Source organism: Clupea harengus, chromosome 5 (genome assembly GCF_900700415.2).
Source record: "Clupea harengus chromosome 5, Ch_v2.0.2, whole genome shotgun sequence".
NCBI lineage: Eukaryota > Metazoa > Chordata > Actinopteri > Clupeiformes > Clupeidae > Clupea > Clupea harengus.
The window spans coordinates 3,916,288-3,942,500 of NC_045156.1; the positions used below are offsets into that span (position 1 = coordinate 3,916,288).

At 45.7% G+C, this 26,213-nt stretch overlaps 1 protein-coding gene across 6 annotated transcripts in view; it reads right to left on the reverse strand.

Annotated features, from left to right (window-relative positions):
- Positions 1 to 862: 862 nt before the first annotated feature.
- chd5 (chromodomain helicase DNA binding protein 5) overlaps positions 863 to 26,213 on the reverse strand; it is a 41,065-nt gene continuing 15,714 nt past the window's right edge. For 2 of the 6 annotated variants that reach the window (XM_031567353.2, XM_031567349.2), the window contains exons 6-40: positions 25,774 to 25,886; positions 25,199 to 25,358; positions 24,521 to 24,687; positions 24,093 to 24,311; positions 23,333 to 23,539; positions 21,671 to 21,882; positions 20,947 to 21,078; positions 20,518 to 20,626; positions 20,070 to 20,261; positions 19,594 to 19,794; positions 19,302 to 19,439; positions 18,914 to 19,035; positions 18,344 to 18,517; positions 17,382 to 17,523; positions 16,739 to 16,870; positions 15,972 to 16,089; positions 15,132 to 15,256; positions 14,561 to 14,798; positions 12,946 to 13,148; positions 12,351 to 12,525; positions 11,568 to 11,654; positions 11,181 to 11,269; positions 10,910 to 11,043; positions 9,521 to 9,665; positions 8,478 to 8,637; positions 7,756 to 7,838; positions 7,449 to 7,650; positions 7,166 to 7,252; positions 6,756 to 6,908; positions 6,454 to 6,562; positions 6,128 to 6,260; positions 5,680 to 5,875; positions 5,130 to 5,293; positions 4,683 to 4,806; positions 863 to 4,273 (exon numbers count right to left, since the gene is read on the reverse strand). In XM_031567353.2, the coding sequence (XP_031423213.1) occupies positions 4,149 to 4,273; positions 4,683 to 4,806; positions 5,130 to 5,293; positions 5,680 to 5,875; positions 6,128 to 6,260; positions 6,454 to 6,562; positions 6,756 to 6,908; positions 7,166 to 7,252; positions 7,449 to 7,650; positions 7,756 to 7,838; positions 8,478 to 8,637; positions 9,521 to 9,665; positions 10,910 to 11,043; positions 11,181 to 11,269; positions 11,568 to 11,654; positions 12,351 to 12,525; positions 12,946 to 13,148; positions 14,561 to 14,798; positions 15,132 to 15,256; positions 15,972 to 16,089; positions 16,739 to 16,870; positions 17,382 to 17,523; positions 18,344 to 18,517; positions 18,914 to 19,035; positions 19,302 to 19,439; positions 19,594 to 19,794; positions 20,070 to 20,261; positions 20,518 to 20,626; positions 20,947 to 21,078; positions 21,671 to 21,882; positions 23,333 to 23,539; positions 24,093 to 24,311; positions 24,521 to 24,687; positions 25,199 to 25,358; positions 25,774 to 25,886 (5,270 nt within the window). In that variant the 3' untranslated portion in view covers positions 863 to 4,148. The remainder of the gene's footprint in view (positions 4,274 to 4,682; positions 4,807 to 5,129; positions 5,294 to 5,679; positions 5,876 to 6,127; positions 6,261 to 6,453; positions 6,563 to 6,755; positions 6,909 to 7,165; positions 7,253 to 7,448; positions 7,651 to 7,755; positions 7,839 to 8,477; positions 8,638 to 9,520; positions 9,666 to 10,909; positions 11,044 to 11,180; positions 11,270 to 11,567; positions 11,655 to 12,350; positions 12,526 to 12,945; positions 13,149 to 14,560; positions 14,799 to 15,131; positions 15,257 to 15,971; positions 16,090 to 16,738; positions 16,871 to 17,381; positions 17,524 to 18,343; positions 18,518 to 18,913; positions 19,036 to 19,301; positions 19,440 to 19,593; positions 19,795 to 20,069; positions 20,262 to 20,517; positions 20,627 to 20,946; positions 21,079 to 21,670; positions 21,883 to 23,332; positions 23,540 to 24,092; positions 24,312 to 24,520; positions 24,688 to 25,198; positions 25,359 to 25,773; positions 25,887 to 26,213) is intronic. The other 4 variants (XM_031567354.2, XM_031567352.2, XM_031567351.2 and 1 more) reach the window with 4 other exon arrangements.

A 26,213-nucleotide genomic window follows, 5' to 3' on the forward strand; every position in this document is an offset into this window, starting at 1 on the left:
AAACAAGCCATTTGCCTCAGATCCTACAGAAACTCCTGCAACCCCATTTAGTGGGCAAGACGTCAGTGAGAGCAGAGGGAGAGTTCCGCTAATCACTAATAGTTCCCAGTGGATTTAATAACTCATCTAAGACCCAAGCATGAGTACTACATCATTCCTAACTGGACATTCACTATTTGTATTGTTATCTTTGTGCAATGTGCTGTATTCCAACCTCCATGCTAAAACATAAAAACACTGTTTAATGACAGGAGGAGATACATTGGAGTTTGTGCGGTAACAGTTTTGGTGTGAAAGACTATTGTATTTTGGGCTATGGCATCTATAATCATTTCTCTTTGAAAATTTTTCAATCATGGTTCTGTTTTTGATAATGTGTGTGCTTAGAGCTGGTGGTGTAGTTTTGAGTTTAGCCTGTAGGTGGAGCCAATGGTTTGAGGTCCCAGACTGTACACTAGACTAGTACACTACAGTGTTTTAGAGGTAAAGGCATACATGCTCATGAAACACATTGCAAACATTAAAAGCAGATCTCAAAACCAAATGGTTTGCATTAAAGTTGGTATTGTTAGTTAATACATGAAAAAACCAAATTACTGAAGTATTCCAAAAAACAATCTGAAGTTTAGTGAATGAATGAATTATGCTTCACTCAGGGTCTCTCACATAATTAATTAAGTAATTAATGAATCAATGAATTAACACAAGCAAGCCAACATACAATCTGAATTGGCTACTGTTCAGTAATATTATCTGTAGGGTAGCACTGTCTGAAAGTTCACTCCTAATTAACTAACTGTTAATTAATGGAACATGAATGCAAGGCATTAGACCATCAGAGTTAGCAATTACAACACATCCATTTGGTTTCTCATTTCTTACTGAGAGAATTTATTAAAACACATTAAACAAATACACTGAGTACAAAGGAAAAGATGATGACTCATTGTTCATGTCCTTTTCACTTCTTGTTCACAACAAATGCTCGCACCGGAGCGAAATACTGCATTCCATAACTGATCACACCTCCTTTCCTTAATAAATACACATCTGCCTCCTCAAAGTCGACAGAGAACATTTCTACATGCTGTGCGTATTTCACATCGAACGGTGCCGCAGCCAAGGTCTCCTGATAGCTTTTAAAGCCAAGAGTTAATGAGTGAATAGTGTAAATACATTGAATAGTATTAGACTGAAGCCTCTTATGTTTGCTATATACTTCCTACATTCATACTGGCTTCAGTTTGATTGCATTTCATTTAGAGCTATAGTCAGTCGTTTTTCGGCACTCTGATGAACTAAGAACACAACAGAACTATATTTGACTAAACAGAAACAAAAAAAATAACTGGCTGCTTACAAAGATCTGGGTCAAATTTTGACTTCCTCCATCCAACAAAATACTGTAGAGTGAGAAAACGTTAGGTCTTCATACGGCATTGGTTTCTTGTCTCTGGTCTGGGCTACTGTAAGTGTATGGCCTACTGAACATTTAGATGTCTGTGGACACCAACAACTGTCACATGACATGCCAGAGTTGCAAGCAAATGAGCATTGGTATTTTGACATCACTTAGTGAGTTCAAGCCAGGGAAACGTTACCTTATGAGCCTATGTTGGATGAGTTTTACACACAAGCTCGTACAGCTTGATCGTACGCATTTTGTCTCAAAACTACTCAAAACCACTGTGCATTATGGCCCGAGTTAGGCACACAATCAAAGGGTTGAGCTTGGTACTTAAGTGGACTGTACATACATACGTTTGGAGGAGAACAACCTGAATCGAAGGCTGCTCTTTTGAAAGAGGGTTTTGAGAGGGGGCTGCAAAGTTGTGTGTTAATGATGTCTACCGCACTAACTACTTCAAAGAACCGACTTTAGTCTGGCCGTCATTTACACTTGGACTCCAATGACACCTTGAGACAGTATCTCTCCCCAGATAAAGTGCTTCATTCAGTCATTTGACAAACACAGGTTTGGCCCAAGGAGGACACGCAAGGCAGAAAATCTCAAGGTCATCAGGTCACCTGTTCAACAGTCCCATCTCTGGCCCACACTTAGAGACACTTAGTGCCTTTTCTTTATCAAAACACACTGAAATACTCAAAGACATGACGCACCCCTGCTTCATACATTGCACTGCTCCAGACCCCCCATAAAGATTACACCATTTTAGACTTACATTTCCACAGTAAAGCGCTGTACTAATACAACAACGACAATAATAATAATAATAATCATAATCATCATCATCATCATCGTATAAGGAGAATCATAACTTTTAAAAAAAGAACATGAGTAATGCCTCTGGTCTTTGGAGAAAAACAAAACACCTCATAAGGAGGTTGTTGATAAAAATATTGAAAAGACATTCATTAAAAGACAAAAAATAGCAGTAAAACGTTATTTTTTTTTGTTTTCCAAGGTAGTCAGACAATCACAGACGGACAGTATGAGTGCTGTTTCTGTGGCGAACTTGTCATGCTGTCTCTAGAATATGAACTTCACTGTACCTCGCTCCTCCACCGGGGAACAAAAACACACACCCTGAAACACACAGAGCACACGGCTCCGAACAACTGTTCAGTGGCACAGTTTTAGTTTTTCTGTTGTTTTGTTTTACGTTCGCTTCACAGACACAAAACGTTATACTTCGCATTGAATACACATCGCACTTTCATGGAGAAATATGAAGCAGAAATCAGAGGCCGAAAGGTGACATAGTGATGCAAGCACTTCTGTTATTTTTTTTTTTACTTATTTTTATCTGTTCCTTGCTATGAAAAGGGACCCCCCCCCCCCCCTCTATGATACCCTCCCATCAAAGTCATCACAGTATGGATTGCTTCCAGAACCTGGTGCAGCTACCATGAGACATACCACAGGGTAGGGAGGGCTTTCACATTCTCTCTCTAACATTCATGTGGTAGGCTCAAAGAACATTTACAAAACCTCTGTTTACATCCCGAAGCAGCGCACAAACTAATCCTAGCAATCGTTTATCTGCTTGCTTAATTAACATTAAATTAATGCTGCTTGCTTTAATGCTTTAAACTGCACATGGCTGCCTTGTTTCCTTTGAGTAAAGACTTATCTTCCTGTCACTCTGTGAGGGAAAATAAACGGCTTTCTCTTTAACTATTTACATCTGAGATTTTCAGCCGGGTAAAATCATACCGCAATGCAGCATTGCAGCTGCAGAGTAGCAAGTCATTTATAATACAGCCAAAGTTTTGAGGCATATTGCAGGCAAAATATTCTTTTTAGAGAGTTCTTCGATCCCCCTGAAAAGGGATCCTGATTACGTTATAATTAAACTGAAGCTGCTATGAAAGGGAAACTGTAGACCAGGATTTAAAAAAAAAAGGAAACAAACAGAAACTCATCAGAAGCAGAGAGTTGTGTGCCATGCTGTCGTACAGTATACAACATACATAAAATATACAGGGGACATATCTCTACTTCAGCAGTATCCGAGAGTGTGGTAGCCTGGCGGGCCCCTCCGCAAGGCTCTGTTGTCTGTGGGTGAGTAGGTGGGAGAGATGACTCTTCTTGAACACGAGGCTGTTCCAGGGCACAATCCACAGGCTCCACATGTTCATGAGACGGAGCGTGGAAAGGACAGAGAAACAGTGGGAGATCTGGGAGGGGGCCTGGAGGGAAAGAAGCCAAGGGAAGGGGCTTCTCTGGATCCAGTAGCACCTCAACACGCAGAGCCGTGAAAGTCCATCCAGCATCACGTCCACAATGGAGATAATACCCACAACTCCACACGGGGCAAGAGAGGAAGAGAGACAGAGAGACAATGGCAAAAATGACTGGTGGTGGGGCTGATAAATCATCCTCTTCAAGATGACTCCAACACGAGCTTGCTGTGCCAGGTCCCGTGACGCACCTTCTTTTCCAATGGTGGACAAAGAAACTGTATCTCATATTAGAGACACGCCACGGGGAAAAAATAAATAAATAAAAACACCAGATTGAAGATACTCTACCAGGGGGATTGTTAAAGACAAAAAAAGTGCAATCAATACGATTAGTTAATACAATATCTGTATAATAATACTCGCTTAGTATTAGCTTAGCCAGTGAGTGTTTTTCTTTCTTTCTTTTTCGTAAAGCCAGATCAATGGGGCAGGGGTAGGAGCTAGTCCTCGATGCAGATGACGTCGTTGGGCTTCCCTGACTTCAGGTCAGGGGTGTTGACGTCTCTCAGAGGGTCACTGGATTTCTTCTCCAGGTATCCAGATGGAGGAGGTCCACTGGAGGACACTACAGAGGACAGAGGAACAGGTCACAACGTGGTTCACATGGACACTGGCAAAGTCCTTCCAACACTCTACGTTTGGACCACAGATGTGAACTGATGTGTAGTGAAGGCCAGTGAAATCCTTCTCTTGAATATCTTCCCTACTGCAGAATCTATTTGAAATCCAATCTAAAAAATCTCCACTTCTCAGGTGCTCATGAGAGTTTATTCTGTAGGGCTCCAGGGCCATGACTGTCTGCAGACCTCTGCAGTTATTTAATGCTTAGTCATAGCAGTAATCATAGACTAACTAACTTGCGGCATATTTGAGAAGTGTAAAGTGTACGGCAGATAAAGGAACTAAAAAGTTTCCAAAGGTTCACAGTGCTGTAATACCAAATGTATCTCCCCTAATGGATGGGGGTCTCTCACCACTGACGTAGGGTCCCAGAGGCATCTGGCTGTAGTTGATCAGGGCTCCCCCGGGCCCTCGGAACCCCCCGCCGAAACTGCCACTGTACATCTGAGAGCACCCATAGGTGCCCGGAGGGTATGGCTGCAGATCACACACACAGAAAGAGAGAGAGAGAGAGAGAGAGAGAGAGAGCGCCTTACAGGTTAACCCAGATGCATGATGGTATCAGCAGTGTGCATGGTGCCAGAGGTGTTCACATTAGTATGACTGCCATCAATCAAGAATAACAGTTCCCTAATGTCTTCCTTTAAATGACACAATCTTTGCGATTGAGTGCAAAAACAGTGCAAAAGGACCACACACTATCATGGTGACCGTGATGGCTACTAACACTGTACGCGACGTGTAAGGTGAGATTCTGTGTGGGTGCGGGGGGAGGTTGCCCGTCCTGCGGGCTGGCGGACCTGCTGCGGTGGCGGCTCGTTGCCGCGGCTGGTGAGGCGGCTCAGGATGCTCCTCTCAGACATCTGCAGGCGAGCCGAGACCGGGGGGATCCGCGACAGCATGGAGGGCAGGCGCGTGACGTCCGCCTTCATGTCGCTCAGCAGCTCCTCCAGCTGGTTGAGCACTGCAACAACATCATAGAGTTATTAAAAACGGATAAACTGACACCGTTATTAGTAACAATTAGCCAAATTGAAAGGTCGGTCTACAAGACTGACATAACCATGTCATGTCTTGAAAATGTACCGATGCAAGCTTTCATGACAGATTACTTGATAACTTCTATGATAGATAACAGACAATAACCAGTAGCAGTAGCATGACCCTTGACTAACATTGCATATTACATCATTAGCAATGGCCTCTGTCATGGCATTATATGACTTGGATAGGTGTCATAATATGAAATTAAGATGTTATCATTTTTATTTTATTTCCTGAACTACAGCAAAGACATGAGTCTTATTTAGGCATTAGTTTACATGACAGTTCTGCGGATGGCCCACACACCTTTGTGAAGCACAGCATTAGCAGGCTTGTTCCCGGCCAGGGACTCCTTAGACAGGTGCTGGTGGGACTCGGCCAGGCACTCCATCTCGGTGAAGCGCGTGTTGAGGGCCATGGCCGGGTGGGTGGAGTCCTGGGTCATGTTCAGGTAGGCCGCCCGCCTCAGCTGCTCCTCGATCACCAGCGCCTGCTCCAGCAACTGACACACGACCACACCACATCAACCACGCAGCCCAGAGAGATCTCACATACAGGGCTTCATAAATATCCCACCAGTGTCTGATAATGACTACTTATGGCACTTGCTTTGAGACTCTGAGTACCTGAATTAAACTGAGAAACTGAGTATTTTGCCTTTGTCACGTCCTTTCATTTTACAGAGAATTACTATGAAGTCCATTAATGTTGTAGACATTGAGATGTGCTGTATGTGGGAGGAAATGGAGTCCACCTTAAAGCGTCTGGCGAGGAACTTGTTCTTCATCTCCAGGTAGTTGCCCTTGTGTATTTCGGTCTTGAAGGGCTCGTTGAGGATGGCATAGCGAGGGTCATTCTGAATGTCCTGCCAGCGGGCGTAGCCGTGTCTGTGGCAGACCAGTTTGTCAAGGGTGAAAAACACAACCAGACACGTAGCCAAATATTGAGAAAGGTCTCTTCACACTCTTTCCAGGGACAAAGGTGTTGCGTTTCTGGTTTTTCTGTTAATGTTCATTCGAACAGACACGCCGCTGAAGGGAAAACAAAAAAGAAAGAAGAAGAAAGGCTGTGAAAGGATACGTGACGATGCCAGCCAGCAACCAGTAGTCGTGCCTGCGGTGCCATATCTCGTACGTCTTGCCCGAAGACATGGCTGCTCGCTCCTCGTTTTGCCACAGGGTATGCAGCTCTGCGGGGAACGAACAAACAAACAAACAAACAAACAAACAAACAGTAGCCGCCTGTGAGACAACACGAGTCAGCACTCCAGGCATCGGATGAGACTCGAGCTCTCCTGGGAACGCGCTGTCAAAGTGAACGCTAACGGCGGTTGTTTGATCCTCAGTTTACCGGCGCGGTTTCCCCACCTGATCCGCCCTCACCTGTGAAGCCTCCGTCGGCGATGTTGAACATGAACTTGGTCTTGCAGTCATTTTTCACGTCCTTCAGGCTCTCGTCCGTCTCGTCCCTGGAGTCCCTCTCTCCGTTCAGCTGGCTCTCGGGGACGTCCTCTGCTTTGGGCTCGTCCGAGGAGGCTGAGGATAGTCACACAACACACAGAAGAAGATGCTGGAGATTGTTTACAGTCTGTTACATAAGTTGTCACCTTTCTCCTAGGGAAATCACTTAAGACCAAGAAGCGAGAAAGACACAATCCTGAACAGAACTTTAAGAGCTGATCCATTCAGACACAATTCTAAACTGTAGTTTAAGAGCTAGCGAATTATCATCCATTCAAAATTATTTTTCATGTGTGTGAATGTGGGTATATATTTTCCCTTTAAACACAAACCTGCTTTCTGCTCTTTGTCCTCTTTGGAAGAGGGAGTTTCACCCTCAGGCTTCTCCTGGGGCTTTTCTGCTTCTCTGCATGTGTCTGCTAAATACAGACGAGTACATAATGAGAAAACTACAGAGGAAGAAAGATAGCATTTTCTGAGGCCATCCACTGCATTCACCTGACAAGAAACACAACATATTCACAGCACTTTGCCTGGATATTACTAAGTAACCGGAACCAGTGCAGGTTTTAGCAATGCCTATTACTATATTTATTTTCTATGATCACACTCTACCTGTAGCAGCCGCTGTCAGGCTGGTAGATGACTCTGTCTGTTTGCCCGAGGGCTGCGTGGGATTGGCTGCTGGGCCTGACTGTGCGGCCGCTGTCTCCGTGTTCTCACTCTCCTCCGCAGGTTTGTCCTCCGAGATTCCTTTGGACTCCTCGCCCTCGGGCTGCTTCTCTGGAGCAGGGGAGGGCTCGGATCCGGCGGGCCCCTGCGGACCGGACAGAACCGAGTGGGAGCAGATGAATTTAGTGATGAAGGAGGGATGGATGAATAAAGGAGAGCTAACATAAGCAGCGCTGGGAGGCACTCCTACCTCAGGTTCTGCGGCTTTGGCCCCGTCAGTGTTCTCAGTGGCCTCCTTTTCCTCAGCAGGTCCCGAGGCCGACTCTGCCTTCTCTGTAAGACCCAGGAAGCACAGAGGAGGTCAGTCGCGATTATAGTGAGGAAACAGACATTCCACAGGCATTCCACAGACAAGTATACACAAAACCTTTCATAATGTGGGTACATTATGCTAAACATTTTGACAGTTTGGGTACCATACAGATACTGAGGTGTTGTGACTATAAACCATAAACACACTCTACTGATATCACACAGTCCTGAGAGCACACATCCATGAAAGCGCACAAACAGAGCAGGTTTCCCACCCTCAGGCTGATGTCAGGGTGGATGTCTGACTGCCGGTGGTGTCTGATGTTGTAGCAACGGTGAGGTGAGATTAAGTGAGATTTCAGATGTCGATTGGATTTGGATTATTTTCGTGACTCTGGTGCTAGGCGTAGGATTGTAGTCCTTTTCAAATTTGTAGTACTCTGCTGTCAGGAAGGGGGTTCATCTCCAAACATGGGCCATGCAGGAGTGTTCAGGAGTGTAGGTGCTCATCATCCCCACAGCAGCTAGCTAGTTGACTGACTGCTTAGCATTAGGAATCCAGGTCCCCTTCGGCGGTATGCTGTGGTGTGTTTGGGTTGCATGAGCGCCTAAGGCAGAGATGGTAAACAGTAAACGTGGGACGGGACGGGACGGGCTCACCTGAGGGCACAGGCGTGCTGGGCTGGGTGGGATAGGGGCTGGCGAGGACGGGGGTGTTGGGGTCGGAGGAGATGCCCTCCGTCAGCTTCTTCAGCTCCAGCCCCGCAGGGATCAGGTCTGGGGAGCTCAGCTTCCCGTTGACGTGCTCAAATTCCTGCACCTACAATACACACACACACACACACACACACACACGCACTCACGCACGCACGCACGCACGCACGCACACACAGACACACAGTCACACACAGGAGGAGATTACTCACCAGGAGAAGGGATTAAGAAGGCTTGAATGCTTAAAATGTGACAGTTTCAAAATTTCTAAAATGTGAGAAGGGCCAATTAGTCTACTTAAACTGATAAGCTCAGGGCAGAGAAATCAGGTGGGCTCTGCTAGGAGCCAAATAAATATTGCGGAAAAAGAAATGTCATTTAATATGACGAGCAGTTTGAACACACTTCAAAAGGGTTTTTTCCAAACCGAGAGGATAAAGCAGAGAAACAAACTTCTTTCCCTTTTTTAACATTGAAGAAACAAATTAACAACAACAACAAAAAAAAATACATTTTAGACAGCTGTCATTGAACATGAACATTGAACCACAATACAAAAGGCCGTTACATCCTACTATCTGTCTTTTTACCATTTAATCAAAACCACTAAAATACCAACCATCATACGGCTGTTTTTACTTGTGCACACTGTTGGCACTGTTGTGAAGCCAATCTACTGTCTGTATGTGCAAAGCTGTGTGTGTGGAGCTGTGTGTGTGAAACTGTGTGTGTGAAACTGTGTGTGTGAAGCTGTGTGTGTGAAGCTGTGTGTGTGGAGCTGTGTGTGATCCTCCTGGAGGCCAAACTCCACAGAGAACACTTCTTTAGAACACTTCAATCAGTCAATTAAGCCAAGTTGTGTTGGTACTGATTGAGAGAGACAAGCTTTCAGAAGTACATGAAGTAGATTTAGCTGTGAGAGCTGTCAAATGTGTGGCGCGGTGAAGTTCAAGCAGGAAGCAACCGTGATGGAGGACGCGGTCCGGTACCTTCTTGCGGACCAGAGACATGACGCCGATGCGGGTGAGGACGTGCTGGCGGGACAGTCCCTCTCGCGGGACGCCGTCAGCAAAAGTCTCTGCTCCGTCTGCACCTGGCTCACACAGGTGCCTCATGAAGAGGGACACATAGGCCCTGACAGACACACACACACACACACACACACACACACACACACACACAGACACATAGACACACACACACACACACACACACACACACACACACACACACACACACACACAAGCAAACATTGGCACACACATCCACACAGAACATTTTAACTAAATTATGCATTTCAAGTCATAGTCAGAATATGCCCACATAAACACATATTATCATTTTCAATGTCCACAATCAAACAAATCTCACATCACAAGATATTGGCTGGTGAAACGCTAGAATTTTGCTTTGAACAATATTCAGCAGGTGGCTCCACTCAACAAATGAATCGTAATACGCCTCCAGGAGGCCAGCTTGACATAAAAATGTCAGAATTTTTGGCAAAACTGTTGCCCAAAAAGTGCTTTGCCCCTAGCCTTCTTCAGGGGGCGCTAGCACCAAGGGAAACGCACACCTAGGGACACAAACCTTCTATTCCATATCAGCCATGTGGGGCAACAACCGTACCAGGTCTCATGTGGATGTGTGAAGTCTAAGTATGATCGTGTACTTCCGCCCACGTAGTTGTTGTGTGAAGATTGACAAACGCAATTGCATTTACACTTGTGTTCAGTGTGATCACACAATGGGTCCCCTGTGAGAAGGTGAAATCCCTCCCCCTTCTCACTGTGGCCCTAAGGGGGAAGAAGGACTGGACTCCCCTACGTGAATGGTTGGGTCCGGGTTCCCCCACCTCTGTGGAGGGGTTCAATTAACTCTAATTGGACCAGTTTAGCCCAATGGGCGGCCTGATAAAAGGTGCACATCATTGTCTAGTGAGGGGAGGACAGACTGAACATGCTGGAAGAAAGCTGGGAGAAGGTGCTAAACCAAACCTGTGAGCACAGAGTTGTACCTTGTCTGTTTTAGGGCTTTAGTTCTGTTCAGTTTGTGTTTATCTGAGTTTTGAATTACCCTGTTGTAAATAAATAGCTATTTTTTAAGAAAGCCACTGTCTCCTGCGCCGTGTGTGTTTCCTACCTGCAACCCCATTCCACCCGGCCTACATCCCACTCAAGGCCATCTTCACAGTCCCTGACCACATCCAGAGGTGGTTTGGCCGATGGGATCACAATCCATCCTCAATGTGTCTTGAGTGTATGTACACCTGTGCTTTCATGCGGTCAAACACTATCCGGTTGCTATCCGATCACACCAAAACCCATTTGAATGGCAGGTGCTAAAAGTCCCATGGTGAAGCCTGAGAGTGGTATTACCTGAACTCTTTCTCACTCTTGCCCCGGAGGTCCCGCACCAGCCAGTGGGAGTTGAAGGCGTCCTGAGGGGGCATTCCCCAGCGCATGATGGCATTGAGGAAAGCCTTACGCTGGCGCGCATTAAAGCCCAGCACCTGACACACACACACACACACACACACACACACACACACAGATAGTAGTAAGCAAATAACTCAAACTCAAAACTAAGTTCATGCACTGTTATTCACCTGGGTCAATGTTGGGGGATACACAATCAATTAAGTCTAACCTCAATGTTGCCACTGACACGAGCCAACAGCGGTGGTAGAGGCTTGTCCCGCTCACTCTTCAGCTGTCTTCGTGATTGTCTGCGACCTCCTGGAGACAGAAAACCCCACAGATACTTAACGTTAAGACTGGCTTCACCTGCACCATTACAGCCCAATAGAAAGTATGAAACTAAAGTGTCGAGAGGAGATGGAATTTACAGACATTAGAGTCCCTCCTCAGAATTAAGTGCTGACTGTCTGGATTTGCTATTTTAACTAAACTATGGATTTGGTAACTAAACTCTAAGTGAGAAACACAGTAGTATTTCTATGATCTGAACCTGGCTCTTTCCACCTCCGCACCAAATCACTAAGACCTGTTCTACAGACCTGGACAGAGAGCTCACCTTCAGGCCTCTCCTCGAAGTCTTCGTCCTCGTCCTCGGACCCCAGGGAATACTCGGACTGATTGTCTGAAAGATCATCTTGCCACTCTGAGTTGCAGAGCACACAGACAGAACAGGCACAGCTACATTCACTACTGTCGGGGGAGGCCCAACGACTGAAGCCTTGGCTACTGGAGCTCTGCCCACTACTACAAAAACACACCACACACACCCAAGCCAGCCAGCCAGCAGCCAGCCAGCCAGCCAGCCAGCGAGCACTCAACCTCCGCAGGCCCTGTGCCAGACACGTGTGCTGCTTACACACACGGGAGAGTTTGTTGTTATCCGGGACAAAGCCCTGGCCAGCAGACGGGCACATCCCTGCCCCAGGCCTGGTGCTTTGAACCTCTGGTTCAAATCCTCTGGTAGGTGCTTCAACACATGGGTACTGTACACGCGAGCCTGCGGAGATGTAAGAGCTACAAACGCCTAAGTGCCCGGCATAGATAAAAAACACAAACGGAGAGAGAGAGGGGGAGGGAGAGGGTGAGGGAGAGGGAGAGAAAGAGAGAGACTGAGAGCAAAAATATGTGAAAACAAAAAATGGCAAGGGAGAATGGAGAGGGAAAATGAAAAACAAAGAATCGAGAGAGAAAGGAACAAGAGGGAGAGGGAGAAGGCCATCACATAAAGATACAGAGAAACTCAAAGGAGAGTGAAGGAGAGCGATGCAAGACACTGGAGAGAGACAAAAAAGAGAAAAGCGCAGAGTGAGACAGGGAGGCGAGGCAGTGAGTGTTGTACCTTGGTCCTCCTGGGAGGTGTCATTGTAGTTGACCTGCTTGCGCACGCGCTTGCCTTTGCCCAGGTTGCGGGCCAGGTCCTCCTGCTGCTGCTCGTAGTGGTGCCTCAGCAGCTTCTCCCAGTAGTCTGGGTCCACGTTCTCCTCCTGCTTAATGATCTCACGCTGAGGCTCCTCCTGCGCGTGCACACACACAAATATACACACACATTATACACGCACACACACATCATAGACACACACACATATATGCAGGATTTAAGCACATAGCAAAAACAGAAACCAAATTCAAATGAGTTATTTCCTGAGCATTAGGTGAGGTCAACTGAAGGTCAACTGAAAGGCTATTATTTTAACACTTGAAAAAGATGTTTCCATGAAAACTTTAAAGGCATGCAATGGAATAAGATGTCTGATGAGTCTATGTTCCTTGTTCCATTAATCTGTTCCATTCTAACTCATTTGTGAAGCTCTGAAATCACTGGTTCCTTGGTGTGAAACACCGCACAGACATCCCTGTGTCTGAACAACCCTCTGCAGTTTTACCCCTGCACCCATTCACAGGTATTAGAGGCTCGAGTAAAAAGGGTGTCTGACCTCTCCGTCCTCCTCTCGCACCATGTACTGGGCCACCTTGAAGGAGCTCAGGTACTCGTTCATGTTCTGGATCTCCGTGTCCTCGTTGGTGCACTGACTGCGGTCCAGGAGCTTGGAGATGGCCGCGTCGTCGTAGTGGATCACGCTGCCCTCCTCCCCATCCTTGTTGTCCCCTTTGGGGACGAAGACAGAACGAGAGAGGCCTAACAGGGGTTAATCTGGGCTGAACGCTTCAGGAGAAAGGCAACAGGACATGGACAGATGTGGCTCCCCTTCTGGGCCCCTGTTGTTGTCAAACGGAGCTGCATCAAGGACAGTGGAGTAATTGACCTCTCCACGAGGCTTCATTATCCATGACAAGGACATACCTCAGAGGTGCACTACACCTAAAAACCTCCGCATGGAGGTAACGCTTAGACTACACAGCGCCAGAGGCCTTCAGACTTCTCTAAACATGGCGTCCCAGGACAAGAGGGGAGGAGAATGGATGCCGCTGACTTATGTGCACCCTGTGGAGGCCAGATGACAGAATAATATGTCAAACAGACAAATCCCAGTCTTAAGACAAGCGGACTAAAGATACAGTCCAGGCAAATGATACTGTGCAGATCTGTTAGAGCCAGACTGAAACAGAATGGAGTGAGATGCAGTGATGCAACAGATTTGAAGTTCATAACGAAGGTACTGAACGCGGTGAGAATCTGTTATGCAATTACCCCCCCCCCCCCCCCCCCCCCATGGGTCATCTGAAGAAAGACGCTAACGAGATAAACAGAGTTGGTTTGAAGTTCCCCCCTGTGAGCAAAGTAAATGAACCTCCATTATAAAAAATCCATTCCGAGACTACAATATCACTTTCACCAGTACAACCCCTGCATAACACTTAGCATATCAATGAAAAAGAAATGGCTTCATAAACAGGTTTTGAGTCTGACTGAGCGTTTTGGACTGACTGAGCGGCTGTTAGCTGAGTGGTGCATGTCCACCGAGACCCCCTCTTACTGGGGCTCCTGGGGGAGAAGGACCTCTGCAAATTGGCGCTTCACAGAGGGCTGTGCACGGGGACTGCCTTTCCCCACAAGACTGAACAAATGAGATGGAGGTAGAGGATTGTGTCTGAGTCGAAAATACAGGATATGTTGTTTTCAATGGGGAAGCATCCATCATACGGGGGTGCAGACAGAAATATTTGCAGGTGCAGACAACCAGAGATTGTGTAGAATTAGAACCAAACCATCCAATAGATAACTCTACTGCTGATGCACATAATTCCACAGCATTCCAACAACTCTTACTGAAGCCCAGAGGAAAACACAATGATTGATAAAAAGCTTTTAGTGCAGAGCTTTCAAAGGCACACTTTTAAAAGGTTCACCACATTGTTCCAAAGGATAACCACGAAGCAACATAACCTTTGTGTTAGAGATGAACCTTTCACAGACCGCTACACCACACATCTTGGAGAAGAAATGAGTATGTTTCTCTAGGCCAAAGCCACAAAGCCCTTCAGAGATCTTTAACGATACTCAAGTCTACATACGGCCTTCAAAGCCTTTCAAAAGCCTGCTACAGCCCAGCTCACATCACTGGCAAATCAATGGGAAATGTCACCTACCCATGGCCTCGATGTCGTCTTTGAAGAGCTCCTCGGTGCCGAACTTGAGGATGTCGTCCAGCTCCTGCTTGGACATGGAGCCGGTCTTGGAGCCCAGGCCGGGCCGCACCACCAGGTGGGTCAGCATCATCTTGCGCTTGGCCACCTGCGTGATGCGCTCCTCCACCGAGGCCCGCGTCACGAAGCGGTAGATCATCACCTTGCGGTTCTGCCCGATGCGGTGCGCTCTGCTAAAGGCCTGAGGGAAGAACACGGGCGCGCCGCACACACCGGAGAACGTTGACAGACTGAGTTAAAGAACACGGTCGGGTGCACACACACACCGGAGAATGTTGACAGACTTAGAGTTAAGGAGGAGATATTACGTAACACACTCAGACACCAAAGTGTGAGGACCAAATACACAGTGAAAGAAAAACACTGCACTTAGTCGTATTATTTCATATTATTACAATTATTCCATTATGTGTGCATACGTTTACTTTTGCGCATCTGTGTGTATTTGACGAACACAGAAGGAACAGACAGAGAGAGTGTAGAGTAAGAGGACGTGGGCACATGGTCTCTGTACCTGGATGTCATTGTGGGGGTTCCAGTCGGAGTCATAGATGACGACTGTGTCTGCTGAGGCCAGGTTGATGCCCAGCCCACCAGCTCGCGTCGACAACAGGAAACAGAACTGCTGTGCTCCAGGAGCTGGGAAAATAAACCGTTCAGTTCATTAAATTCATTTAACCGTTCAAAAATCTATCTTTCAATCAATCTTTTACAAACTTCACATTGTAAAGGGTTGGAGCTGTGTGCAGAATTCTAGAAATACAACACCCTACTTCACCTACAAACATCAACTTCACCTAAGAGCTAATAGAGAAGATGCTGACATTCATTGACCTTTTTGTCTATGGCCTTCACTTAATGGAAATGCTGAAACGGCCTCAATGTGTTTGCAAACCAGCCAGGGCCAGGGCCATGAGTTTATCTGTCCAGAGTTCCACTACACTTCAACCCTTCCAAACTGGTCCATGACTTTTCAAGGATCCTTGATTAAACTTACATGACCTTTCACAACCTACACAAAAGTGTGTGCTGTAGTCCACAGGTTGGGCCTAATTATCGAATGAAGATTAAACAGCAACATTTTGCATTGCTTTTCTAATAGATTAGTTAGGCTATGGCTATGCAATAACATAATTAATTTAATTTAAATAATTTTTCATGACTTGTCCAAAACTTTCCATGAATTTACTGAATTTCATGATTTTGACAAGCTTGGAAAATGGGATTTTAAAATTCCATGACATTTCCAGGATTTCCATGACCATGGAAACCCTGTCTGCCAAATGGTAAGGTTTGTCAAAGTGTCTCCCTCTAGTGGACGGAATTAGTAGTGCAGGGAGCAGAGGGCTCTCACCATTGAAGCGGTCTATGGCTTCCTGCCTCAGGCCACCAGTGATGCCTCCGTCTATCCGCTCGTACTTGTAGCCCTCATTCTCCAGGAAGTCCTCCAGCAGGTCCAGCATCTTCGTCATCTGAAATGCAGACCGGGGGATTTTAAATGGGCCACGTGTCTTGGTGTATTCAGGATGAAAGCAGGTTTAAAAATAGCTTTGTTAAATAGGGTATGCTACAGACCACCTCCCTAAATTTTCCATAATTCCCTGCTCTACCACACATCAGACAGCTGTTCTTCCTCTGATTAGCTGAATCTGCTGTGTTCAGCCTAAGTGCGTTTTTGAATGACAGCTACAGCGCTGAAGAAATACAATGAATAATGGTAAATAAAAATCAGTGCTGTGGATCATCGACCTGTTCCAAGTGAATAATGAAAGAATGTAAAGATTTGTATAAAGCATTGTGTTCAGAATTAAATTTCACATTTTATATATATACACATACATACATACATACATACATACATACATACATACATACATACATACATACATACAAACATACATACATGTATATATATATATCAGGCCAGGCTACTGTAACTGTCCATGTTAATTATTGATACTGCACACACTTCCTAAGCATTGAAGCATTGAAGCAAAGTGGCTAGGAAGCCCTACACACAACAGAATCATCCTTGATGTTCGAAGGGTGTTTTTTTCGAGGGTGTTTTTTCGGAGACAACTCGGAGAGTAAACTGCCTGTGTGCTGTGTGGTGAAGCACACCTGAGAGAAGATGAGCACTCGGTGGCCCTCGTCCTTGAGCTTCCTCAGCATCTTCTGCAGCAGAGTGAGTTTGCCTGAGGACTTTACCAGCTGGTTCCCGTCATAGGAACCATTCGGGAGAACTGGGGCCTCCTGAGAACACCGACACATCAATCAATCAACTCAAAGTCGATTCCATACCCCAAACTTGTTTATTTCTTTCTACATTTATTGGATTCCTTCTTTCAATTCCGTTCATAACTGCGTTTGCGATGAACAGGTCTGGTTCTCTTGCTGTGATAACATAATAACATATCGATGTGTACATCTGAGAAAATTGCTTCATTTATGCAAAAGTTCGTTGCATAGCGGGCAAGCGACATGAAGATGTCTAGACAAATTTCCCACAAGATACGAGAGGAATTACAGCCAATTAATTCTCTCTGTCCTCCCAATCAATGAGGATCTATCTGCAGCCTCACAAATGAAAAATCATTACTATGAGTAATATGCATGCTTTAATCAGTGATCAAACAAAAAACCTCCTTCTTCCCCCAGAGACATGCACAAATCCTATACACACAAACGCACACATACACACTATTTACATGGTCTATGCACACACACATACACACACACACACACACACACACACACTCCTCACCACAGCGGCCACGGGGAACAGGTAAGGGTGGTTGCAGCACTTCTTGAGGTCCATCATGATGTTGAGCAGGGACACCTGGTTGCCCCCACCCTTTGAGTTCAGGGCCTCAAAGTTCCGTGTGAGGATGAACTTGTAGTACTTCCTGTTGAGGTCAGAGGTTAAAGGTCAGGAGTGAAAGGAGGTCATGGAAGGCACACAGCAGGCTTTTATAAGCAACATGCCAAATTCATCCCTGATTCATTCCTCTTTTATAAGCAACATGCCAAATTCATCCCTGATTCATTCCTCTTTTATAAGCAACATGCCAAATTCATCCCTGATTCATTCCTCTTTTATAAGCAACATGCCAAATTCATCCCTGATTCATTCTTCTTTTATAAGCAACATGCCAAATTCATCCCCGATTCATTCCTCTTTTATAAGCAACATGCCAAATTCATCCCCGATTCATTCCTCTTTTATAAGCAACATGCCAAATTCATCCCTGATTCATTCCTCTTTTATAAGCAACATGCCAAATTCATCCCTGATTCATTCCTCTTTTATAAGCAACATGCCAAATTCATCCCTGATTCATTCCTCTTTTATAAGCAACATGCCAAATTCATCCCTGATTCATTCTTCTTTTATAAGCAACATGCCAAATTCATCCCCGATTCATTCCTCTTTTATAAGCAACATGCCAAATTCATCCCTGATTCATTCCTCTTTTATAAGCAACATGCCAAATTCATCCCCGATTCATTCCTCTTTTATAAGCAACATGCCAAATTCATCCCCGATTCATTCCTCTTTTATAAGCAACATGCCAAATGCATCCCTGATTCATTCCTCTGCACTAGGTTCAAAGTGACTGATTTTAAAGCATAGGGATAGATGAACAGATTTAGAGTTCCAGCAAATTTGAAATAGAACAAACTGTAGTCTATCAGAGGCCTTTCAAATCGTGAGTTGAGACTGACTTCTGCATAGGACTGAGCTCCACGCGAACGATGAGTTCCGTCTTGGCCGGCATGTTCTTGAAGACGTCGACCTTCAGCCGGCGCAGCATGTGGGGGCCCAGCAGGTCGTGCAGCTTCTTGATCTGGTCCTCCTTGGAGATGTCTGCAAACTCCTCCAGGAAGCCATCCAGGTTACTTCCAAGAAAAAAATTGAAATGAGTGTCATGGCACTTCAGAAGCTAGGGATAATATTGTGATACGCTCATAAAGCACTTTCATTCCAACTAAACCACGCTTTTTTTTTTTTTCTTCCAGAGACGCCCGCACAAATATCCCAACACATTATATGGAGCTCCTTCTGTGGAGAGCTCTTGAACTGACATTCAGCCCACGCCTAAGGCATAAGTAGAGCACTGCTGGAGACACTCCAGCCTTGGAGATACTGGGCTGTCATGCGCGACAAAGCCATTCCCACAGTTTAGCAGAGCCAAGAGGTGGAGGATCCAGAAATCAGTAGAGCACAGGAGGACACTCCACAAAATAAAGTAGAGTGGAACGGAGTGGTTTTGGGGGGGGGTTCATGTCTCTTACTTGAAGCGTTCTGGAGTAAGGAAGTTGAGCAGATGAAAGAGCTCTTCTAGATTGTTCTGCAGGGGCGTTCCAGTCAGGAGCAGCTTGTAGTCGATTTTATAGCCATTCAGAATTCTGAAAAACTGCCAGAGATAGCCATTGAGGAGATCCAGCAAAACACCAAGGAATTAGACACATATATATATATATATATACATACACAACATATTTTTGCTGTTGTGTGATTTGCAAATTCAAGACCAAATTTACGATTTAAGAGAGTCCATATTATAGTGACTCTGACAGTGACATAATAAATCACTATAAACTAGATATTTTCGGGAAGTATATTTCTCCATTTAAAAATCTATATAAATATCATCATGCACTGCAGCCACACCCATCTTACCTTTGATTGGTTATTTTTAAGCCTGTGTGCTTCATCTACCACCAGGCAGGCCCAGGTAATTGAGCCCAGAATGGCCTGATCAATGGTAATCAGCTCGTATGAGGTCAGCAAGACGTGGAATTTGATGGGCGTATCTTTCTGTTCGTAAAATAACATTCACAACGTAAACTTTACCATCTGTCACAAAACCACTTAAGTAAGAAATTCCAGACGTCCTGCCCCTAAAATATGTTATAAATAGCAGGGGATAATGACATGTGCAATCCCCTGATGTGGCAGTGACATTTCCCACCTTCATTCGGAACACCTTGCGGCCAGATTTGACAGCGCTGTCCTCGAAGGTGAACTCGTTCTCACGGATGACCGCGCGGCTGTCTTTGTCGCCGGTGTAGGTCAGCACGTAGAACTCTGGCGCCCACATCTCAAACTCCCTCTCCCAATTAATGATGGTGGACAGGGGAGCGCTGACCAAATATGGCCCTTTGGAGTGACCCTGAGAGGAGCAAAGACTTCCAGTTAACTAGAGCTGTTTTTTTACAGTGTCATTGTGTGCGGTCAGGATTAAGTGACATAAAAGGACAGGAATTGGGACACCACTTCAGCCCCCCCTAAGTACTTTCATTATAATACCCCTTTTTTTCCCCAGCGGAACCAATTCTCTGCCTCCAAGGACAAAACCAGTTTCAGATTTCAGGTGTCTCAAAAGCTTCATCCAGTCACCTTCAACATCACACGAATCAATCCGCAAAGGCTGCATCCTGTACCCACCTCCTTGTAAAGCGAGTAGAGGAAGGCAATGGTCTGCACAGTCTTGCCCAGGCCCATCTCGTCGGCCAGGATGGTGTCGGTGCCCTGCGCCCAGGAGAAACGCAGCCAGTTCAGGCCCTCCAGCTGGTACGGGTGCAGGGTGCCCCCGGTGGCGTTGACGTACCAGGGCTGCTGCTCGAATTTAATGGTGGGCTGGAGAGAAGAGAGGATCAGTAGGACACGTCCAGTTTGTATGAATGGCACCTTTAAACACCGGGCAGCAAATTATATGACCAAGGCCACGGTTATGGGATCCATGGAGCTTATGGCTGTACTGTCAATAACTTAATTTAGACTTTGATAAATGAACTATCATTCTGGAGTACTTGGAGACTTAACAAAAAGAAGTTCAGAATTCACAGCCTTGGGGTAACCGTGAGAAAAGGACAGTGAAGTGCGGCTCACTCACATCTACCACTGGTTTCTCAGGAGGAGCTTCCCTCTTCTTCTCCTCCTTAGAGGAGCTCTTATCCTTTCTCACCACCAGGGGGCGATGGTCCTCACCCAGCATCTGCCCCCTGCAATAACAGGGAGAATCATCACAGAATCATCAGCATTGCAGTTCCATCTGTGTGTGTGTGTGTGTGTGTGTGTGGATATATATATATGTGTGTGTGTGTGTGTGTGTGTGTGTGTGTGTGTGTGGTGTCAGAGAGAGAGAGAGATGGTGACTGTGTGAAAGGGAAGGAGAGAGAGAAAGAAAAAAAGAGAGGGCAGTATTTATGAGAGTCAGTATGTTTATCAGTGTATGTAGCCAGCTGGGCTGCTTCTGAGAGTGAATCAGACTAAGTGTGTGTGTGTGTGTGTGTGTGTGTGTGTGTGTGTGTGTGCTCCTAACCTGTGATCCCAATAAGACAGCTTCATGTTGTCATACTCTGGAACGTCAAAGTCATCCACCTCCCAGGTGCACTGGTCATATGACAGGTCTCTCCACTTAATGAGGTAATGCAAATCCCCGTCCTTGTCAAAACTACAGGGACACATGCCACACATACAATAACTCATCTCACCTTTCCAAAAACTTTCACTAAGGACACAAACATTTCCTGATAACGAGTGCTACTCCACCCCTTTTTTATAATAACATATTTGAAACTATCTGGAGAGAAAAGGGGGAGAGAGAGAGAGAGAGAGAGAGAGAGAGAGAGAGAGCACTGGGGCTCCTAGTCATAAGACTAACATAACTGTCATAAACATGCATTGGCTGACAGCCTATCCAGTCATCATGACAGATGATTTGCTTTGATGATATCATATTACTAATATCATAATTGGCATGAGAGTTTGTAGAACCTAATAAGGTAATCATTTCCAAATAATGTAAAGACTCTCAATGATGTAATACATGTCTTAACGGATAATGCAATAATATTTATACCAATAATGTAATAAATTGTTACACAATTGAAAATGACTAGACTGCTGGGTTAACCTTGTTTTATGTAGAACCTAATAGCGTAATAACTTCCCAACAATGTAATAAAACCCAATAATGTAACATGGCAGCGGGTGCAGGTAAAGCGCTCCAAAAGAGGCTGGGTGGCGTATGTGCTGACAGGCACCTGTGGTTGACGATGCGGTGGATGATCATCCACTCGGGCTTGATGCCGTAGCGGTAGAAGCGCTCCTCCATGACGGCGTACTGCGGGTCTTTGCTCTTCCTCTTCTCGATGTTCAGCTCCTCCTCCCCGGAGCCGTAGTCGTACGGCGGCGGCTCGTCCATGTCGTTCTTCCGCTGGTAGTTACGGTACATGACCGTGTGGTAGAGCTCCAGCTGGGGCAGAAAGGAGCCTAAATGAGTAGAGCTTACATAGAGCTCATAAAGACTGAGTAGAGTTTACATAAGACTGAGTAGAGTTTACATAGAGCTCATAAAGACTGAGTAGAGCTTACATAAGACTGAGTAGAGTTTACATAGAGCTCATAAAGACTGAGTAGAGCTTACATAAGACTGAGTAGAGTTTACATAGAGCTCATAAAGACTGAGTAGAGCTTACATAAGACTGAGTAGAGTTTACATAGAGCTGGTAAAGACTGAGTAGAGCTTACATAGAGCTGGTAAAGACTGAGTAGAACTTACATAAGACTGAGTAGAGTTTACATGGAGCTCATAAAGACTGAGTAGAGTTTACATAGAGCTCATAAAGACTGAGTAGAGTTTACATAGAGCTGGTAAAGACTGAGTGGAGCTTACATAAGACTGAGTAGAGTTTACATGGATCTCATAAAGACTGAGTAGAGTTTACATGGAGCTCATAAAGACTGAGTAGAGTTTACATAGAGCTCATAAAGACTGAGTAGAGTTTACATAAGACTGAGTAGAGTTTACATAAAACTGAGAAGAGCTTACATAGAGCTGGTAAAGACTGAGTAGAACTTACATAAGACTGAGTAGAGTTTACATAGAGCTGGTAAAGACTGAGTAGAGTTTACATAGAGCTGGTAAAGACTGAGTGGAGCTTACATAAGACTGAGTAGAGCTTACATGGAGCTCATAAAGACTGAGTAGAGTTTACATGGAGCTCATAAAGACTGAGTAGAGTTTACATGGAGCTCATAAAGACTGAGTAGAGCTTACATAAGACTGAGTAGAGCTTACATAGAGCTCATAAAGACTGAGTAGAGTTTACATCGAGCTGGTAAAGACTGAGTAGAGCTTACATGGAGCTCATAAAGACTGAGTAGAGTTTACATAGAGCTGGTAAAGACTTAGAAGAGCTTACATGGAGCTCATAAAGACTGAGTAGAGTTTACATAGAGCTCAAAAAGACTTAGAAGAGCTTACACAGAGCTGACACTTCTGTTTCGATTTTGACAATGTTGACTGTTGACTTTGGTCGTTGCAGTAATTCTTAATAAGCACTCAATATCAATTAAATTAAATCAAACAGTTAAGTCGATCAAAATGCATGTCTTTGTTCCATGTTTTTTCACAATATTGCCACAGCCCAACTGTACAGTAACTAGTGCTGTCAACTGACCTTATCTTATACATGTATTCAATTTACAATACTAGTTTCAAAAGGCTGTAGGTTCCCTAGGCACATGTCACACCACTACGCCTCTGGCTTTTCTGTCTCCTCTTAGGGTGAGAGGGTTGACTGAGACAGACCTCAGCAGAAGTGTGCTGATTCCTGCTTCTGCTCTCTGTCTCTGTCTCTGTCTCTGTCTCTGTCTCTGTCTCTGTCTCTGTCTCTGTCTCTGTCTCTGTCTCTGTCTCTCACCTGCAGCTCGCTGACCCAGGAACAGTGCCAGTAGGAGAGGCTAGCCCACTTAACAAACAGCATCCGCTCAGGGCGCCCCTTCAGGGGGGGTTTGGCCAGGGGGTCAGGGGGCTCGCCGTCCGCCCCGGGGGGCAGCTCCGCAGGCAGGGGAGGGTCCCCCCACATCCAGTGTAGGATCTTCTGCACCTTACCTTTGAGAGGGGGGCACTAAAGGAATAGGAGCCGGGGGAAAAGTAACATAGTGAAATGCATGTATAATTCTGAAATACTTGTAGAGTATCTGCCTGTTCAAATGCAACCATGACATAGCAGCTGAAACATTATTTCATGGTGGTATCAGTGCCACAGATAGATACATTTGTTCAAGAGCTTCAGTGAAGATAAGGCAAAATTGACAAAATGGACACTGGACAAAAAGAAACTTGGGGGAATATTTCATATTTAAGCATGCTCTCCTTTCACTACCCAGATAAACGAAGATTCATAGAGGAGATTTGAATGGAACTGAACATTATTAAAACTGAACTTAATCCCCCAGCTGTGTCATTAAGACTGGATGAGTCTCTCCCCAAAAGATACATAAATGACTGGATAGATAGAGGGTAGATAGAGTGGATATAATCTGGCCTTGCAGAGAATTACACTGGGACTGACTGGACATAGATTTAAGAAGTCTGAGCATTATATGAACCATAAAGGTGTGAGGTCCACCAGCCCTCAGTGGACTGAAACTGGTCGGGGGGTCCCTGTCTGCCCTTACCATGCAGCGGGGACAAAGCCACTCCCCGTTGGGGATCTCGGGCAGGGGCGGGTTGAGGCAGTGGATGTGGTACGAGGAGGGGCAGGTGTCGCAGCACAGCAGCTCGCCGCCGTCCTTGCACACCCGGCAGAACTCCATGTGGTCGTCCTCTTCCTCGCCCACCGGCTCCTCTTCCTCCTCCTCTTCATCCTTGGGCTCCCACTGTATGCCTTCCTTCTCCTGAGGAGAGAGAGAAAGAAAGATACAGTTAATGGGGTGGGGGTGCGTGCGTGTGTGCGTGCGTGTGTGTGTGTGCTTGTGCGTGCGTGCGCGTGTGTGTGTGTGCATGTGTGTGTGTGCGCGCGTGTGTGTGTGTGTGTGCGTGCGTGTGTGCATGGACAGGCCAGCAGCATGTACGTAGCAGAGGAGCGGGGCATCCCCGGGCTTACACAGTGGGGGCAGCTCCACTTTCCCTCGGGGGCCTTCTCCAGCTCAGGCTCCAGGCACACCAGGTGGTAGGCGCGGGGGCAGGTGTCGCACAGGATGATCTCGCCGCCCTGCTGGCACACCTCACAGTAGTCCTGGTGGTCCGTCTCATAGCCGTCACCATCCTCTCCTTTAGGGGGGGGGGGGGAGGTGAGAAAGGTTGGATAACTACACCTCACGTAAACAGAGAAGATTAGCATATCTATGCTAATTCATTAGCCCTTGGTCATTCTGTCTCACTGTGTGAGTAAGTGTTAGAGAGCAGCTCTGCTTTTAGGACAGTTACAGTATGTTTGCTAATCTGGTCACATTTAAGAGGGGGCGCCCACAGCTTGGTAGAATTCCGAAGCCTTTCTGTAAATTCTCCGAGATCTATTTTTAAGAACTTCTTGGACCATTAGAAATTGAATTACATGCCGGGAGGAACGCAGCACACAGGATTGTAAAGCTGAATGATACACTAGCACCTTGAAAAGTCTCGGCCTGTTTGTTTTGATTGCTTTACTTAAGGCCACCTATTAAATGAATGTCTTGTCCACTTCTAACGGAGGAGGGACGAGGGAGAGAGAGTGCAGCCCGTGGCTGTGCTGTGCTGTGCTGGTGCTAATATACAGAAACGAGGTAGAAACAGAGGCCCTCACTTTTCCTCTTCTTGCGACCACGGCGAGCCGCCGCTGCTGCCGTCGTCGGCGTCGGCGTTGCCGTCTTCTTCTTGGGTGCCCCCGAGGTGTCCGAGAGGACGGATGCGCTGTGGATGCTGACATCATCAAAGTCCGACTCATCCAGGAAGTCCTCCTCGCTCTGAGTGGAGAGAAGACGGTTGAGCCTGATGTGGCTAAAGACCTCAGACAGCTACCACTATCAGTGAAGTGCAAACCCTAAACTACATTTACATTTAGTAATTTAGCAGATGCTTTTATCCAAAGTGACGTACAAAGGAGAAAAAAATCAAGCTACGAGCAATAGAGACCTAGTGTAACAATAAATACTACTTTACATAAGGAATAAAAAGTGCAGGAATGTAATTACTGTAAGTGCGAGTTAAGTAGTAGTAAGTGCGAGTTAAGTACTAATCTAACTAATAAACTAATCAATGTCTTAAAAAATCACGCATCTGTGACTTATTAGTGCACCCTGGACATGTATGTCTGATCTAATATGTCAAAGCAGTTGGTTATTATCAAATGTACTGGCTTAAGTAAAAAGCCATTCTTACCGATGATGCTTTTTTCCTCTTGGCACTCTGGCTTGACTTTGATTTGGTCTTCTTGCCTTTGCCCTTCTTCTTCGCGTCCTTCACACTTTTACTCTTCTTCCTAACCCCCGGCCCTGAAATCCAGTCAAGATGAGAACACAACAGCCTGTAATCCTTAACAGATCCACACACGGGCCTGTTCGCATTCGAAGAAATCGATGGGACTTGGAGGGTTTTCTTCTTCTCTTTTTTTTCAGATCAAGATGTTACCATTTACGTGTGGAATGTTAAATACTCACAGCACTACAATGAGAGATGCAAATGCACTGTGAATTTATAAATCCAAGTAAATCCGAACCTACTGAACGAAACACAATTTGAACCGCGTCTCTGAGGATTCTTCATTACTCTAACTCCTTTGACCGACACCGTGAAAGTATTGGGCAGGTCAAGAGCAAAGC